Source organism: Doryrhamphus excisus, chromosome 18 (genome assembly GCF_030265055.1).
Source record: "Doryrhamphus excisus isolate RoL2022-K1 chromosome 18, RoL_Dexc_1.0, whole genome shotgun sequence".
NCBI lineage: Eukaryota > Metazoa > Chordata > Actinopteri > Syngnathiformes > Syngnathidae > Doryrhamphus > Doryrhamphus excisus.
Genome location: NC_080483.1, coordinates 12,744,843 through 12,763,164, shown reverse-complemented (window position 1 = coordinate 12,763,164; position 18,322 = coordinate 12,744,843). Strand labels below are relative to the sequence as shown.

Here is an 18,322-nt window from a genome sequence, read left to right as displayed (position 1 = left end):
CAAAGGAGCACGGAGGGGGGAAAAATATATTTGTTTTTTTTTACTCACAGGCTTGAGACTCTTCACTGGAGATGTTTGACCTACGGAGGAAAACACAAGCCTTGTAAACAACAAGAATGCAACAAGCACTGTCCACCAGATGGCGCTGCCTCCTTGAGTGCTGCTGCCACTGCAATAAAAGCTGCTCTTAACTGGAGAGAGAGAGAGGCAGGCTCCATTAGCAATGTACATGCATGTGATTAAAAAATGGCCAGGGAGGATGGAGTTTGTACACAGAATAATAACACAGTGCAAGAGGGGCCGCTAACAAGATGGCTGCATGCATTAATGGGGGTGATATTCAGTGAAAGATAATTCTCCCCCCTTGCTCTGTTTCTGCCCTATCTCGAGCACTCAGATTGTTCCCTGCAGATGTCTCTCATAGTCTGACCCCCCCCCCCCCCCGCATTAACTCAATTAACAAACAGTCCTGCAGGGTACAGTGGAGCTGTAGTGCTGGACAAACGTTATGTGTCATGAGAGGTTAATTACGCCTGATGGGAAACGGTGCTGAGTTTTTGGGGTGGTATTTGTGGGGGATGACCAGGTGATGTACACAAGGTGGGGGCACACACTGTGGAATCAGTGAAGGAAGCATTGGGTGAATACTGTGGGTGTCCACGAGAGGATGAAAGGAGGCCAACAGATCAGGCATGAACGATGAAACCCCTCCAAGGGGATCTTCCCCTTTATAACCAATAAGCCATGGCTTTTTAAGCACTGCCCCCCGAACCCCCCCAGCACAACACCCCTAATACATCTTTTGCTGATGATCAAAGCCAATCTGGGGGTTCATCGACTCTCGCGCAAAGAATCCCCGCCGGCTCTCGAATGCTACAAACACCTCCCTTCCCCCGATTGGAATGGAGCCCATCCCCTCACTTATGTAATTCCCGCTCTCTGAGTTGTAACACCGCATTATGCCTTGATGGAAGCAGTCGTAAACATAGTTAGTTTCAATGGAAGCACAGCGGGGCGGTGGGGGGGGGGTGATGTTGTGAATGTACTGTATTGTTGTATTATGCGGAGGTAAATCACTACGCCTCCTTGAGATACTCATGTATTTTTTTATATGATGTGTACATGGATGTGCACTTTTCCGGAAAAGTGTCCCTATGATTTTCTCCCATCAGTTGTTGCCATAGCCATAGTCATGTTTCTAAACAGGATATCCTTCCCGCTGGGTGCTCAACGGACATTATGGAATGACATCCCTCAGGTGACAGACTCCCACGGGGCAATCAGTGTGTTTAGACAGGCTTGACACGTAAAGTCTGGATTGGTTCAACCCTGCAGTCCCTGATAAATGTTATTTTATCTTTCAATAAATCTCAGGCGGGCGGCATGTTGGTCGAGTGGTTAGCGTGCAGACCTCACGGCTAGGAGACCAGGGTTCAATTCCACCCTCGGCCATCTCTGTGTGGAGTTTGCATGTGCATGCGTGGGTTTTCTCCGGGTACTCTGGTTTCCTCCCACATTGCAAAAACATGCTAGGTTAATTGGCGACTCCAAATTGTCCATAAGTATGAATGTGAGTGTGAATGGTTGTTTGTCTATATGTGCCCTGTGATTGGCTGGCCACCAGTCCAGGGTATAACCCGCCTCTCGCCCAAAGACAGCTGGGATAGGCTCCAGCAACCCCCACGACCCTTGTGATGGAAAAAGCGATAGAAAATGAATGAATAAATCTCAAGCTGCACAATGCCTACACATTTCTTTCTTAAAAGGTTTGATCCCTGGAGCTTTTCCGTGTTCTTTTCAAATTATTTTCCCCGGGTACTCCGGCTTCCGACCAAATCTGGATAATTGGAGACTCTAAATTGTGCATCGGTGTGAATATGAGTGTGAATGCTGTTGTCTATATGTGACTAGTGATGAGTTCAAGGTGTACTCCGCCTCTCTGAAGGTCGGCTGGGGTCATTTTAAGCTGTATTAGATAATTAGAACTGATCTTACCCCCACGGAGCACAAGCACGTTGACCTCGCTGCCCACTGGGAAGTCTTTGAGAATGTCCACCACCTGCGCGTGGCTCAGCGTCTGCACATTCTGCCTGTTGATTTCCTTGATGACGTCTCCCTTCTGAAGGCCTCGGCACCACTGGGCGTCCAAGATCATCTTCACCTTCTGACCCAGCGGACAGTCGGCAATAGCGAAGCCGAAGCCTCCCGGCCCCTTCACCAGCGGCACGCTCACCAGCTCTGGCTGCAGCATTGTGGCGGCTGACTCCCCCAGTTCACCCTGCCTCCCGTTGGGCAAGGCGGCGACCACCGGCCGGCCACTGGAGTCCGTGGTGACGTAGTGGAGCTCCTGTGAAGAGCCATGGAGGACGTCGCCCTTTACGAGCAGCGGCTGCCCGTTGATGAGCGGCACGGCGGTCACCACTTCACCGCCGTGTAAAGCCTGTTGGGGTTGGTTGGTCGGCGGCGGAGGGGGAGGCGGGAGAGGGTCATCGCTGTCGATGTCCACATCTGGGGGAAGAGGGTACCCGCGACACAGGACCATGTCCACATACTGGTTGATGGGAATGGACTGAAACATCTGCACCACCTCCGGATGGGTCTTTCCCAGAACACATAGCCCGTTAATCTCCACGATTACGTCACCTGAAAGAATGGAAGAAAAACTGAAATCATGAAACATTTCATCAAGGCTCTCCACGTTCTTTCCATTGTCAGGCGATTCTTCCTTTGGAACATTTTGTAGCTCATCTGTCTACTCTGCTGACATGAATGTGGCAGATCCCTTCATCTCGTCTACGCACCGTCCTCACAGACAATACTTCATGCACATTCCTCACAAGGTCACAATGGCAAGAATTACGTCATGCTATGATGTTTGACCACAGCTCTGTTAAAAATCAGTAGTGTTCTTGCCTTGTCATTGGACAATAAGACCTAATACAGTATGTACACATACTGAACCTTTTGACCTACTATGGTACCCATTATGTCGTTGTATGCTCATATCACCTCATACTTCGGTACGGGACAAAAAAAACAACAAAAAAAAAACCTTTAAACTATATTAGGAAAGCAGGAAGTGAAGAAATGTAACAGTTACTGATTGTAAAAGTACCAGAAGGAGGGGTAGGATTTAATAAGCTTAGCTTCTTCCTACTCCTTTTGGACATGTGGAACTGTGAACTGATTATGGGATGCATTCAATTGTAATCTGATGCATGTTCAAATGAAATTAAACCATTACCATTACCATTACATTGTCAATGGTAGACTTTGTACTAAATGTTTATGTGCTGACTATTAGACCCCCTCCATTTTGCTTGTGTAATGTGGAGTCCATAGGTGTGAATATGAGTGTGAATGCCTGTCCTGTGATTGGTTATCTATCCCATTCAAAATTTTAACCGAGATTTTTCAACATGTATTTTTGAACAGTAATTAGTAGAGGAAGCATATGGTAATGACAATGGTAATGTTTTTTATTTCATTTGAACATGCATTAGATTACAATTGAATGCATCACATAATCAGTTCACAGTTCCACATGTCCAAAAGGAGTAGGAAGAAGCAAAGCTTATTAAATCCTAAGTAATTGGTTATTTTTAGCCTTATGTATTATTTTAGCTGTTTGAAGATGAACTATATCAGTAAGTTGAAGTATTTGTGATTTTAGAAATAAGGAGTTAGTATGTTCTCTGTAGGCGGCATTATGAATTATCCTTACTGACCTTTTTTGCAGTACATTTAGTGAATGAAGATTGATTTTATAGTTATTACCCCATATTTCCAAACATTAAGTAAGATATAGTAGAACCAGAGAGTACATTGCATAATGTAGCAAGCTGTTTGTTTGCTAGTTGAAACGTGTTATAGAAAACCTTCTGTGTGAGTGGGCAGAAGAAATGCTCTGACTTGCTGATTTGTATGTATACACCTCTAGACCACGAGTGAGTATTCTGTCCCTCACCTGACGCCATTTTGTTGTCGTGGGCTGCGGGGCCGTCGCTGAACACATTTTTCACCTGCAGGAACTCATCGGTGCGGTCACCCCCAATGATGGTGAAGCCAAAACCCTGGGAGCTCTTCTTCAGCGCCGTGCGGTACAACTCACCCTTCAGCTGGCTCGGGTCGGCAGTGAAGCCTGGCACGGTGCTTTTGACTGTGGATTGAAGACATAGAAATATGAACTGAAGTTTCAAGAAGACACAGTTCTGAAGCAATAATCGATCGGTGGAGTCGATGAGATGGATTGCGGACTTGTCGGTGCAGCACATCCCCTTGAATACAAATGTGTCTCTATGAGGGGTAATCACTATAGGGTGCACTCAGCCTCTCATTCTAAGTCAACTGGGATAGGCTCCAGCTTCCCAGTGACCCTGAAGAGGATTAGAAGATAAATGACGGATGGCCTGACCTCATAAACAAGCAGAGTGAGGCCAGAATTGATTGAATTCCGTCATGTATTTGCACGGATGTATATACAGTTCCCGCTTCCTCGTGTCCTTTGGGTTTCCGAGTGCTCTGTAGGTTCCTGAGGAATGTGCGAGGAATTTAAATGTGCACGCTCTCATTCTATCAAATGGTTGAGCAGTTAAAAACATCCAGTGCAGACGTGAGGCGTGCTTTATCGGAGCCGGCGCGGACTCCAGATGTCCACACACTGTTGCGTGGATCAAGCGGCGCTCATTTGCATAATCACATTCAAATTGCTTGATAAACTCAGCGCGGATTTGCTGCACTTCCTCCTCCTCTGTGTAAATGAAAATTTGACTGTCTGACAGAGGTAGAGTAGGAGGGCAAGAGGTAATGGAGGAAGTGGGCATTCGTGTGGGGGCGGTCAAAGGAAGTGTCTTAGCAGTTGTGGGCAGACATAAAAAAAAAAAAAATCAAACTGACGTAACTTTTTATTGCTTATGTGACTTCCTGCTGTAAATGTGCATGGCATGTGTAATATATAGTACATGTACACCATGTGCTGTGTAAGTGATGAATATATGAATATACTATGTTCATTGTTGGGTTGCGGGGGTACTGGAGCCTATCCAAGACGCTGTCTTCGGGCAAGAGGCGGGGTCCACCCTGGACTGGTCGCCAGCCAATCACAGGGCACATATAGACAAACAACCATTCACACTCACATTCATACCTATGGACAATTTGGAGTCGCCAATTAACCTAGCATGTTTTTGGAATGTGGGAGGAAACCGGAGTACCCGGAGAAAACCCACGTATGCAACATGCAAACTCCACACAGAGATGGAATCTAACTTGGGTCTCCTAGCTGGGAGGTGCTAACCACCCAACCGCTGTGCAACTTATACTATTTTGACTAGTGCTTTTGCAATACAACACTTGTGGTATAATTAGGGCTAGCATTCAATGAAAATATTTAATCACATTTTGTCCATAGTTAACTCAGAATTAATCACATTTAATTGCATATAGAAATAAGTTTTGATCGTTAACAAGTCGGTGAAATCTCTGTGGTAAACGATTGTAACTACATCAGATTTATGTAAAAAAGATAGTATAGATAGGTATGGGGTGGTAATTGGAAGCAGGTGATGATTGGAGAATATTTATTGTATTTAATATTTCATATTTGTATTTAATATTTTTGTGCACAATACAGCAGGAACAGAACCAGTGTTGTAATATGGGTAAGGAAACTGCTACGGTACCATGGCCGTTATTTGCTGGTGTAAACCGACTATTGGAGACTTGGCAGAGTAATAACTAAAATGTTGGATTTGTATCCGAGCAGTGATGTGACCAGCTTGCCAAGTTGCGTCATGACTAACTCGGGTAGCAACGGTGGTTTCGTCAGTCCTTGCACACCTGAAGGAGGGTCTGGGGTTGTTGAGATGGGAAGGGGGGGCTTGTCTGATTACGTTCCGTGCCGTCAGTGCCGACAGCTGTTTTTATCTGGCTCAGAGCCCAGCCCCCCCCTTCCTCTGTATTCGCACTCTCGCTCCCTCCTGAGTCCCTGCATCACCAGCAGCCTGTTGCACTCTAATCCATCACACATCCCTCATAATCATCTGAGCACCCTTTCAATGCTACATGAGGGAAATATGAAGGAACATCTTGACAATCATCGGTTTTAAGATGATGGAAGGTTGACACATGTAGCTAACATCCGTGAACGGATTCATCACCATGAGACAAAAGGTGCATAGCAACAGTAATTAAAGTGGAATTACAGGGACGGGGACCAAAACTCTATTCCAGAGCGACTATCAGGACCTCATTTCAGTGCTAAATGAGTTCCGTGATATTGTCACGTCATGTATGTAAGTCTCGACAGAGGAACAAAGAGGCTGGCGCTTTTACTAAGCTTACCTTATTTATAGTACCTGATTCTATACTTGGCTGCACGGCTGTCGATTGGTTAGCGCAGAATTGTCCATAGGTATGAATGTGAGTGTGAATGGTTGTTTGTCTATATGTGCCCTGTGATTGGTTGGCGACCAGTCCAGGGTGTACCCCGCCTGTCGCCTGAATACAGCTGGGATAGGATCCAGCACCCCCGAGACCCTCGTGAGGAAAAGCGGTAGAAAATGAATGAATGAATGAATGATTCTATGCTTTGCTGCACGGCGGTCGAGTGGTTAGCGCGCAGAATTGTCCATAGGTATGAATGTGAGTGTGAATGGTTGTTTGTCTATATGTGCCCTGTGATTGGCTGGCGACCAGTCCAGGGTGTACCTCGCCTGTCGCCCTAAGACAGCTGGGATAGGCTCCAGCACCCCCTCGACCCTTGTGAGGATAAGCGGTAAAAAATTAACGAATACTAAAAAAGTATTTTTATGTTGTTTTTGTTGTGTAGCATTGTTGTTTAGACATGCTTAAAGGTGATATTGTCACGTCATGTATGTAAGTCTCGACAGAGGAACAAAAAGGCTGGCGCTTTTACTAGGCTTACCTTATTTATAGTACCTGATTCTATGCTTGGTTGCACGGCGGTCGAGTGGTTAGCACGCAGAATTGTCCATAGGTATGAATGTGAGTGTGAATGGTTGTTTGTCTATATGTGCCCTGTGATTGGCTGGCCACCAGTCCAGGGTGTACCCCGCCTCTCGCCCAAAGACAGCTGGGATAGGCTCCAGCAGGATAAACGGTAGAAAATGAATGAATGAATGATTCTACGCTAACAGAAGTGGTCAATTCCAACAGTGCATGCACATTTCGCCATGTGCCGTCAACAACAGCATCAATCAATCATGGTTGATTATCACAGATAGCAATGCAGAGGATGTTTTTTTTTTTTTTTTACCATGAGACACTGCAGCCTTCTGGATGATGGCCGTCCCCTGGCTCAGCCTCTTCTTGGCCTCCAGGACTGGGTTCTCAAACTGAGTTTTCTGGTTGATGTGGCTGCAACACATACAAAGTGAACGTATGTGAAACATTGTACGCACTCAAACTCACCGAGCACCTCTTTGCTGCAGTCAATTATGCACGCGCCCCTCCACATTAAATAAAGCCACCGGCTTCGTTATTATTAATCCGCTCATTAATAACACAGCACACGTATGGCTGTGGATCCAAAATGGCATTCAGCCATTTAATATTGTAGGAAATGAACTCCCCTTGCGAAGTGCCTGCTCTTCTAAAAACAAGTTAAATTGCCTGATGTCCCCCCCTGGCAGGCACAGCACAGCCATTGTTCCACAGTAAGCTGTTAAGAAAAATCTCTCCATCCCTCTCGTGTCCACTCAGCTGTCACCTGGCAGAATTCCTTCCACAGAATGACCAATAAAACAGTGAACACCCCCCCTTAAAAAAAAAAAAATCACCTGCAGTCATGAAGCCTGCAGAGACCTCTACACTGAACTCAAAGCACAGTGCTTGTTTTGTGGGGAAATCCTGATCATCTGCTCTTCCTCGCCGCCGTGTCACATTAGCCAGGAGCATCCCCGCCCAGGATAGACCAAACAAGACATGTGCTGCATGCGTGCGTGTTTATTTTTAAACATTAACATTCTGTGATAAACAAACAGGATGATCACGTGCAGGTCTGCAATGTTGCTGCAGCACAGCCAATGACTTCACTCATTTGGACTGATGTACTGCACATGTACTGCAATAGCACATGGGTACTACATGTGCATTACTACATGTGATATATGTGTGTGATGGTGTATGTGTTTGCAAAAGTACATGAGTATGGTGTACATTTATACATGTTTAATAGCATATGTGTCTGAAATGCAAGTAGTGCATGTGAGGTGCTTGTGGAATACCAAATATGAAGAAAACAGGACCTGTGTAATATGTTGGGTAATATGTTGGTAATAGTACATGCTGTACATACATAGGTATATTAATCATTTATGTGTAATAGTTTGTATTGTATATCTGACCCTGTGTAATAGTACATCAATTTTACTTTGTCGTTCATGTGCAATAAGATAAAGTATGTATCTACTACATAGAGTACTTAGCATTAAATGGGCAATTTATGCATTGTGTTATAGTATATGTTATATGTATATACTACATGTAGTATAGTATATGTATATGTATAGTATATGTACATGTAAATGTGTAATTGCTATACTAACTTGTGTGATACAATGAATGCCGTGGTAGACATGTGAAATACTGTATGTACAAATGTACTTGTGCAGTACGTGACCTGCAGTATACTAGTATGTGAATGTTCACCCATCCATTTTCTACTTATCCTTATTAGGGTCGCGGGTATGCTGGAGCCTATCCCAGCTGTCTTTATTTATAGTACCTGATTCTATGCTTGGCTGCACAGCGGTCGAGTGGTTAGCGCGCAGAATTGTCCATAGGTATGAATGTGAGTGTGAATGGTTGTTTGTCTATATGTGCCCTGTGATTGGCTGGTGACCAGTCCAGGGTGTACCCTGCCTGTCGCCCGAAGACAGCTGGGATAGGCTCCAGCACCCCTGTGACCCTTGTGAGGATAAGCGGTAGAAAATGAACGAATGAATGAATGAATACAAAAAAAGTATTTTTGTGTTGTTTTCTACTTATCCTCATTAGGGTTGCGGGTATGCTGGAGCCTATCCCAGCTGTCTTTGGGCGAGAGGCGAGGTACACCCTGGATTGGTCGCCATCCAATCGTGAGGTACTATCATTTATTGTTCTTTAGTAATCAGCAGTAGAACATAAGTATGTCTCATCAAAAGCATAACACTAATTTAACTATATATGTATATATATATATATATATATATATATATATATATATATATATATATATATATATATATATATATATATATATATATATATATATATATATATATATATATATTTACCCAAAATGTCTAAACAACGATGCCACAGCATAAACACAAAAAAAATTTGTTTTAAATGAAAATAACCATTATTTTACTGAAATAATGCTCCAATGTAAAACCTGTGCCTGGTGTTTATTTTTAGACATTATTGATGCATGCTAGTGTGCGGCTAATGTACACTCCTACCGTACACACTCTCTCTCTCTAGTGTAATGTTTTATGTGCACCAGTGAGGAAGAGGCATGCTAAAGCAGCGTTTACAACCATTGCCGGCGGCGTGCTGAAAAAAATTACATGAATCGATAAGACTTACTCAACGTAGTATGTGCCGTACTGCGGGTCGTCAATTTCTTCCCAGCCGTAAGGTAACTCTGCAGAGAGAGAGAGGAGGGGGAAGAGAAGGTCATAACATAGTCATCATCATCATCATCATCATCATCATCATCATCATCATCATCATCATCATCATCATCATCATCATCATCATCATGAGGGGCTTGTGTTGGTTGACTCGGACGCTCTGAGAAGGAATCTGGGATAATTTGGGGAATGTTTCATGTAGTGGTGTATGGATGCAAAGAAAAACAGATGAGGCGGAGGGAGAGGAACAAAGCAGAGAGAGCTTAAGCACTGCATGCCACTGGACTCTTTTTTTCCCTCTCCCTGTAAGAATCCATTAAGAAAACACTGGTTCCACTGGCTGCACTTATGTCCTATTAACATGCTGAGACAGGAGGTCATTGTTTCACTTCATCAAATTGGACTCATGTGAAGATCCTTAACGTTAGTCCATGACTACAAATCTGTGTCTGCATATCAAAAGTCCTGCTTGATGTTGTCTATACGTACCTCCATCCTCACACTTCTCAGGGGGCTTTGCCTTCTTGGCCAAGCGGGGGTCCAACCACGTGGTTGTCTTAGTGTTGTGGCTGCAGGACCACAAAGAGAAAACGGTAAATAAAGGACAAGTCCGCCAAAGAATAAAACATAACACTCATATTCATCACTTGATGTTTATGCTACTTTTTTTTTCCAGTATACAAAATGATTCAATTGTGATATTAGTGTATGAACCAACCAATCCCTGTCCTTTCTCTTTAAAAGAATCATCCAGATAATCAGTCAACATGATAATCATGTTTAACAATATTATATATTAACTACCAAAGATGTATTTATATGTTTTTTTCAACCCACCAATCACTCCCACAGACATATTTATACATAGATGTATTTATATGGCTGCAAGGCGGATGAGTGGTTAGCAAGGAGACCCGAGTTCAATTCCACCCTCGGCCATCTCTGTGTGGAGTTTGCATGTTCTCCCCGTGCATGCGTGGGTTTTCTCCGGGTACTCCGGTTTCCTCCCACATTCCAAAAACATGCTAGGTTAATTAGCGACTCCAAATTGTCCATAGGTATGAATGTGAGTGTGAATGGTTGTTTGTCTATATGTGCCCTGTGATTGGCTGGCCACCAGTCCTTGGTGTACCTTGCACGAAGACAGCTGGGATAAGAAAATAGAAAATTTATGAATGAATTAATGTATTTATACGTCTTTTACTAATCATAATTTGGTATATACCATGTCTATATAGTCCAAGAACACAATAATCTAGCTGAGCTGAACTGGTAGATATCAAGCCGTCATCGGGCATCGGGGCACTAATGATTGTGCTCTACAAATACTGCCTAGCAACAAGTGATCGTTTGGCCAACAGGCTTGCCAAAAAGAGATTTACTATTTTCGTTTTCCTTTGCACTTTAGCTCATTGCAGTTATAATATTAGAAGTAAAATTATTATTATTATAAAATTATTATTATTATATAACATAATATATAAAAATATAATAAATTAAAATAAATTATTTTTTATTATTTATAATTAAATTATAATGTATAAGAAATTATAAATAAAAGTTTATATACCATGTAGTCTTTCATGGTACCATGACCCATATAAAGAAGAAATGCAGCGTTTGTTTTGGACGCTATTTGGGCATCAATTTTCATTCATTCATTTTCTAACACTTGTCCTCACAAGGGTCGCGAGGTTGCTGGAGCCTATCCCAGCTGTCTTTCGGCAAGAGGCAGGGTATACCCCGGACTGGTGGCCAGCCAATCACAGGGCACATATAGACAAACAACCATTCACACTCACATTCATACCTATGGATAATTTGGAGGGCATCAATTTTGATTTAAAAAAGAACAGAGTAGTGTTTTTTCCTGGTATTTAGCCTACCTAAGGGTTATTGATTTCAGATAAAAACATCACTGAAGGTACAAAAGGAACATTTAATTGCTTCTGAGCTTGTGTTTATGGAGAACAGTGACGTGTTTTGAACCTCATATCTCAATATTGAAGTGTATTTAAGTATGAAATAAGCAGTCACGGATCAGATCTCGCATTGAACTCACTCTATGAAGTAGACCATTCCGGTCTCGGTGTAAGCCATCTCCCAGTTGAGCGGAAGCGGCTCCAGGCTGTCGTCACGCGGCAGTGAGCTCCACGTGCGGAAGTCCATGGTGCTACTAGACTGGGCGTAGCTGGGCACGGCTCGCCTCCAGTCGGCCTTGTGCTCTGTGGAGAGTAGAAGAAGCAGAAAGCAGGAAGGAGGTTAGCCTCGTTAGCCTCGTTAGCCACGTTGGAGGGAGGGCCAGCGTTGTTTTGTTGCATGTTTGTTCACCCGAGGGCAGCTTTGCATTTGCATGTGCACACACGGTTACCGCTTGTGCCTATATGGTTTCGAAAAGCCCCCAACCCCCCCCGGGCTGAGATGATGAAGACATGGATTCATGTTCAAAAAGACCATTTGAGCCCCCAGGCATCTTCTATATGTTAATATTGCACTGCTCTTCATTACTTTTGTAGACTTCTTCTCTTCGACAAACTGCTACAATAAACACAAGACATACAGTACAATAAAAGAACTCCTAATTCACTTTATTTCCCTCCCTCCCCAGATGATGGTAGAAAATGAGAAAGTGTGTTTCAGCCTTTTCAAGTGGCATTCTCCAAACAAAGAACCGCAGAGATGTATACAGTAGCTCGCAAAACACAGTATGCCCCTGATATTTTAAAAAAAGCAGGCGTTTTTATGACAATATATCTTACCAAGGCTCTATATTACAGTAATACACTTTCGAGTAGTCAGTGTACAGCTTGTATCTATCTACCAGTTCCAAAACGATATTTTTTCCATTTTTACTTTTCTATTCTTCTTCTGCAGCCTTTTTATTTGAAGTACATTTGAAGAATTGTCACCTTTAAAGTACTGTACCCATGTCAAATACTTAGTATTTACCTAATTCAGAGGATCTGTTCCTTTATTAAGAAGAAACCTGTTATTCCAGTTCTCTGTATTTTTTGACTCATAAAACAGTCTGCTCGTGGTGTCGTCTGGAGTGGTATGCGCTAAAGACAAATATATCACAATACCCAAAAATCTACAAAGCTTTTTCTTTGAAGAATTTTGTTTTGGAATGAGTTACTTCTTTAAATGGTGATGGTTTTATTTCATTTGAACATGCATCAGATTACAATTGAATGCATCACATAATCAGTTCACAGTTCCACATGTTCAAAAGGAGTAGGAAGAAGCAAAGCTTATTAAATCCTACCCCTCTATCTGGTACTTTTACAATCAGTAACTGTTATATTTGTTCACTTCCTGCTTTCCTAATGTAGTAATTTAAGTAATTTTTTTTAAATAAATTGACAGCTGATTTCGTAGGATTTTTTAATATAATGCCATTCTGTCAAAATTGTCATAAAATTGTCATCAAATTACAACTTTCCTTGTAAATGACATCTTTATTCTCGTTTTTTGATTTTTTTTAATTAATTTTTTTTAGTTTTTTTATTTACTTTTTTAACTTTTTTAATTTACACAGTTCCACATGTCCAAAAGGAGTAAGAAGAAGCAAAGCTTATTAAATCCTACCCCTCCATCTGGTACTTTTACAATCAGTAACTGTTACATTTGTTCACTTCCTGCTTTCCTAATATAGTGTAATTTTTTTGGGAAAGCAGGAAGTGAGCAGAAGACATACAGGACAATAAGAGAATTCCGATAATAAAGTGAACAAATGTAACAATGTAAACTCAAACTATATTGGGAAAGCAGGAAGTGAACAAATGTAACAGTTACTGATTTCCTAATATAGTTTAATTTTTGGGGAAAGCAGGAAGTGAACAAATGTAATAGTTACTGATGTCCTAATATAGTTTATTTTTTTTTGGGAAAGCAGGAAGTGAACAAATGTAACAGTTACTGATTGTAAAATATCAATAGACTTCTCCCCCCCACATTCTTTATAAAAATGAATCAGAATCAAAATCAGTTTTGTTCACCGTGTACGTTACCACACCACATATTTGGTCAAAGTGCTGTGAAGGCCCTGCTGGACTTTACATAAGGACCAGTCAAGATTTGAGAGACTTAGTGCTCACATTTTCCATTAACCTCATTCTTCATTGAAGCATAACCCTGCCCATCTATGGCCGCCCTGAGACGACTGTTCGTTCAGTGGCCATAAAAAGCACTCCCCGCACGTCCGGGAGCCATTTTTGTGTTTGGGTTCAAATAGGAGGGTGTTATTGGATAAACAGACATCAGATTTGTGTGGATCGTCAGTGCAGCTGAGTAAGCAGGACGCTGAGCGCTGACAATTAGAATAAAGTTTCATGCTGTCATAAACAGGACAAAACTCATCTGCCTGTTTGCAGTTCAGCATAAAAGTAAACACTTAAAACGTTTAAAAGTACACTGAAGTTGCCTAATTTAGTGCCAAGAAGATCATAAGTACACATTCAAGTACCACTTGAGTGCTGCTATTAGGATAATTACTACATGTAATCCACTTCACCTCTATCGTCATTTTATCATCAAAAATATAACATTATTATTATTATTATTATTAGAGGCTGCACAACGGTCGAGTGGTTAGCGCGCAGACCTCACAGCTAGGAGACCCGAGTTCAATTCCACCCTCTGCCATTTTGTGGAATCTCCGGAGGAAATCTTTTGGGAAAAAAATACATTTTCAAGGAATTGTATTCATATTCGGGCTGCACGGCCTCACAGCATGGAGACCCGAGTTCAATCCCACCCTCGGCTATCTCTGTGTGGAGTTTGCATGTTCTCTCCGTCCATAGGTGTGAATGGTTGTTTGTCTATATGTGCCCTGTGATTGGCTGGCCACCAGTTCAGGGTGTACCCCGTCTCAAAGACAGCTGGGATAGGCTACAGCATGTCCAACATGATAGAGTGAAAAGAAGTTCTCCTCCTATTGCGTGTGGAAGTGGTACAATTTTGGCTTCTTTGTTTTGTCTTTGGGCTGCACAGCGGTCGAGTGGTTAGCGTGCAGACCTCACAGCTAGGAGACCCGAGTTCAATCCCACCCTCGGCCATCTCTGTGTGGAGTTTGCATGTTCTCCCCGTGCATGCATGGGTTTTCTCTGGGTACTCCGGTTTCCTCCCACATTCCAAAAACATGCTAGGTTAATTGGCGACTCCAAATTGTCCATAGGTATGAATGTGAGTGTGAATGGTTGTTTGTCTATATGTGCCCTGTGATTGGCTGGCCACCAGTCCAGGGTGTACCCCGCCTCTCACCCGGAGACAGTTGGTATAGGCTCCAGCACCCCTTGTGAGGATAAGCGGTAGAAAATAAATTCATGAATTAATTATTATTAGACTTATAATATTACTGTTATAAGTCTATTATTTAGCTACAGCCTCTTTTATGTCGACTTAGAATAGATATTCTGCATGTTTTATAAATCTTGTAAGAGTGGGTTTGATGCAGAACGCCAGCCCTAAAAAAAATAAAAATTGTACAATCTGCAAAAAGTCATCTTTCTGCTTTGATGATGGAGACGGACACTTAAAGTGACGCGTACGCCCGAGGACAGGAAGGACAATATGGCAGAAAAAAAGCCTGCTGATGGAGCGTGACGTTTACTCACCAGGCAAACCGTTGACCAGCGGTGGCCTCTCGTCGTCATCCTCCTCCTCGGGAACGGCGCTGTCCTTCCTGTCCATTTTGCTGACTGAGGTGGTGCGCTTGCGTGGTACCTCGCCGCCGAAATCCTCGTCAAACAGGACCTGGTCCACCAGATCCGGCTGGACCAGATTGGGCTCGGCGGGCGGCTTTGGGGTCCCGTAGAAGTTTCCTTAGAGAGTGAGCGTATTAGAGACTTTTTAATGAACACAGAGAAGTCAATAAAAAAAAATGCACCGCCATCTTGTGTCAGGCATCCTCCAAAATGAACTCCTTGTTGTGACAAAGACACGTTAGCTTGATGGGTCATCAATAATACATAAATACACACCAGGTACTATGTATGCCAGCAACAGAGATGGTCTATTCATAAGCGTGCGTCTTCCTCTGCGTGATGTGCATGTTTGCCCCGGCCGATGTGCACCACAAGGCTGTCGTGACTCACGTTACAAAATTAAAATCACTTCACTTGGAATTTGCCACAAACTAATTACACTGTTCACTGAATACTGCAATTATAGATCTTCTCAGTATGCATTTGAAATGCCAAATGAAGATAATACACAAGGGATACTGTATGTACAAATAATGTACATCCTTTTATTTGCAGATAATCCATTTGCAAGGTCAACTATTTCCTTGCATCCTCCCATAAACCAGAACTAAATAGTCTGCTGCTCTTAATCCTGATTTTTAATGAGATTAATTAAAGTCGAGAGTGACACTTGTGGGATTGTTTTTTTTTTTTTTTTGTTCCCCAAGCAATTTAATTAGCCTCCATAAACGTGATCTTACTGTGATGCCTCACACCCGCCAGAGAGACTTTGGCGAGCTTTTCATGTACTTAACAAGGAACATGCAGATGTCACACGTTTATCTTTTTATAGCACATTGCATGGCGAGGAGATGCTGAAACATGAGGCTGCACATGACTTCCATCTCAAATGGAGGAGAGATGCAAAGCCTGCTTCTTATTACCGATTGTCATTCATGCACATTCGATAAAACATGGCTTCATTAGCAGGCACGGCACAAAGATGGCGAGGAGAGTTCAAGGCTGCCGGATCAACCCTGCCCTTTCCTGTCGTTTTCATGCATCACACACAGACGCCGATCAACCATGCTAGCTATGATTAACTCGCAGGTTACACCCAGCTTACATCAGACCTTTTTCTTTTTTTTTTTTTATAATTACTTGCCTGCCAGCAACAGCATTGAGTTCTAAGGATGGAATATCAGATATCTCAAGTCCACAAACACAAACTTTTGCATGTCTACAATTGAGAATTTGGGTAAGAATAAACTTCTTAAGTCGTACAAAAATCCTTGTTCATTGTTGCCAGTATGTTTCCTTTTGGGCAGTATTCATATTGACTGTGATGATAACCATAGAGCACAAAATGTGAGTTAACGCAAATACGATATGGCACCAACACAATACCAACATGGCAATTCTATCAGATGTTGTGTTAGAAAGATTTTAGGAGAGGTGCAGCAGCTTGAGAAAAACTAAGAAAACATTTTGTGGAATCTCTGAAGTGAATATTTTACGGAAAAAAAACACATTTTCAAGGAATTGTATTATATTTGGGCTGTTTGGGGCTGCACAGTGGTCAAGTGGTTAGCGCGCAGGCCACACATCTAGGAGACCCAGGTTTGATTCCTCGCTCAGACATCTCTGTGTGGAGTTTGCATGTTCTCCCTGTGCATGCGTGGGTTTTCTCCGGGTACTCCGGTTTCCTCCCACATTCCAAAAACATGCTAGGTTAATTAGCGACTCCAAATTGTCCATAGGTATGAATGTGAGTGTGAATGGTTGTTTGTCTATATGTGCCCTGTGATTGGCTGGCCACCAGTCCAGGGTGTACCCCGCCTCTCGCCCGAAGACAGCTGGGATAGGCTCAAGCACCCCCCGTTACCCTCGTGAGGATAAGTGGTAGAAAATGAATGAAGTTCTAACTAACAGATGTTCGTTTCTTTTTACACTTTGGCACTAGAATGTTACTTTAAACATTCAGAAAAGGGCTCCCCCAAAAGATTTTAGGAGAGGCGAAGCAGCTTGAGAAAAACTAAGAAAACATTTTGTGGAATCTCTGAAGTGAATATTTCGGGGGAAAAAAAAAAACATTTTCAAGGAATTGTTTTATATTCGGGCTGCACGACGGTCAGTTGGTTAGCGCGCAGACCTCACAGCTAGGAGACCCGAGTTCAATTCCACCCCGGCCATCTCTGTGTGGAGTTTGCATGTTCTCCCCGTGCATGCGTGGGTTTTCCAGTTTCCTCCCACATTCCAAAAACATGCTAGGTTAATTGCTAACTCCAAATTTTCCATAGGTATGAATGTGAGTGTGAATGGTTGTTTGTCTATATGTGCTCTGTGATTGGCTGGCGACCGAAAGACAGCTGGGATAGGCTCCAGCAGGATAAGCGGTAGAAAATGAATGAATGTATTATATTCTCTGATGGGAGCCACTTTGGCAGCACTGGATCCTGCATCCATTGTCCTTCTGTTGTCTTTGCAGCTTCCGAAACAAACTCTGTGAGCATCTGGAACAAAGAGCACTCGTGCATCCACCTCGAAAAAGAAGTGCGCCCTTACCTCTAATCAGCCTTGCCGGCCACAATGAGGGTTGTTAGCGGGTCGCAGTGATTAATAAGAGTGAAGAAAAGGGTATTTAAGTGAAATTATGCGTATGAACAGTGCCAATAAAAGCAGAGGGGAAACGCTATACATGAACCATTAACATAATGAGCATCCAGACAAGTCACTTGAGACTATTAGCAAGACTATTACGGTTATCTCCGAGCCCCATTAGCTGGCTACCTTGAGCACAGTTCACTCACTTGAGAGCCAGGAAAATGACGGTAATTCAGATTCTCACACACACACACACACATACACACACATGAAGTGTAGAATTGTGCTGACCTATGACAGAAGCCAGCTGACCTTATTTATTTTTGCTCTTTTTCAGCGTACAAAAGGCTGCACTCCCAGCAAAGCTCAATGGAGGGAAAAAGAAAAGGAAAAGAA

General features: G+C 42.8%; 1 protein-coding gene across 4 annotated transcripts in view; it reads right to left on the bottom strand.

The window, feature by feature from the left end:
* LOC131105944 (membrane-associated guanylate kinase, WW and PDZ domain-containing protein 3) overlaps positions 1-18,322 on the bottom strand; it is a 128,181-nt gene that overhangs the window by 15,006 nt on the left and 94,853 nt on the right. For all 4 annotated transcript variants that reach the window (XR_009120026.1, XM_058054501.1, XM_058054503.1 and 1 more), the window contains exons 4-11: positions 15,254-15,460; positions 11,701-11,863; positions 10,128-10,207; positions 9,592-9,649; positions 7,277-7,377; positions 3,968-4,159; positions 1,996-2,643; positions 49-80 (exon numbers count right to left, since the gene is read on the bottom strand). Coding sequence is in view for 3 of the 4 variants with exons in the window: in XM_058054501.1 (XP_057910484.1) it covers positions 49-80; positions 1,996-2,643; positions 3,968-4,159; positions 7,277-7,377; positions 9,592-9,649; positions 10,128-10,207; positions 11,701-11,863; positions 15,254-15,460 (1,481 nt within the window). In the remaining variant the exon portion in view is untranslated. The remainder of the gene's footprint in view (positions 1-48; positions 81-1,995; positions 2,644-3,967; positions 4,160-7,276; positions 7,378-9,591; positions 9,650-10,127; positions 10,208-11,700; positions 11,864-15,253; positions 15,461-18,322) is intronic.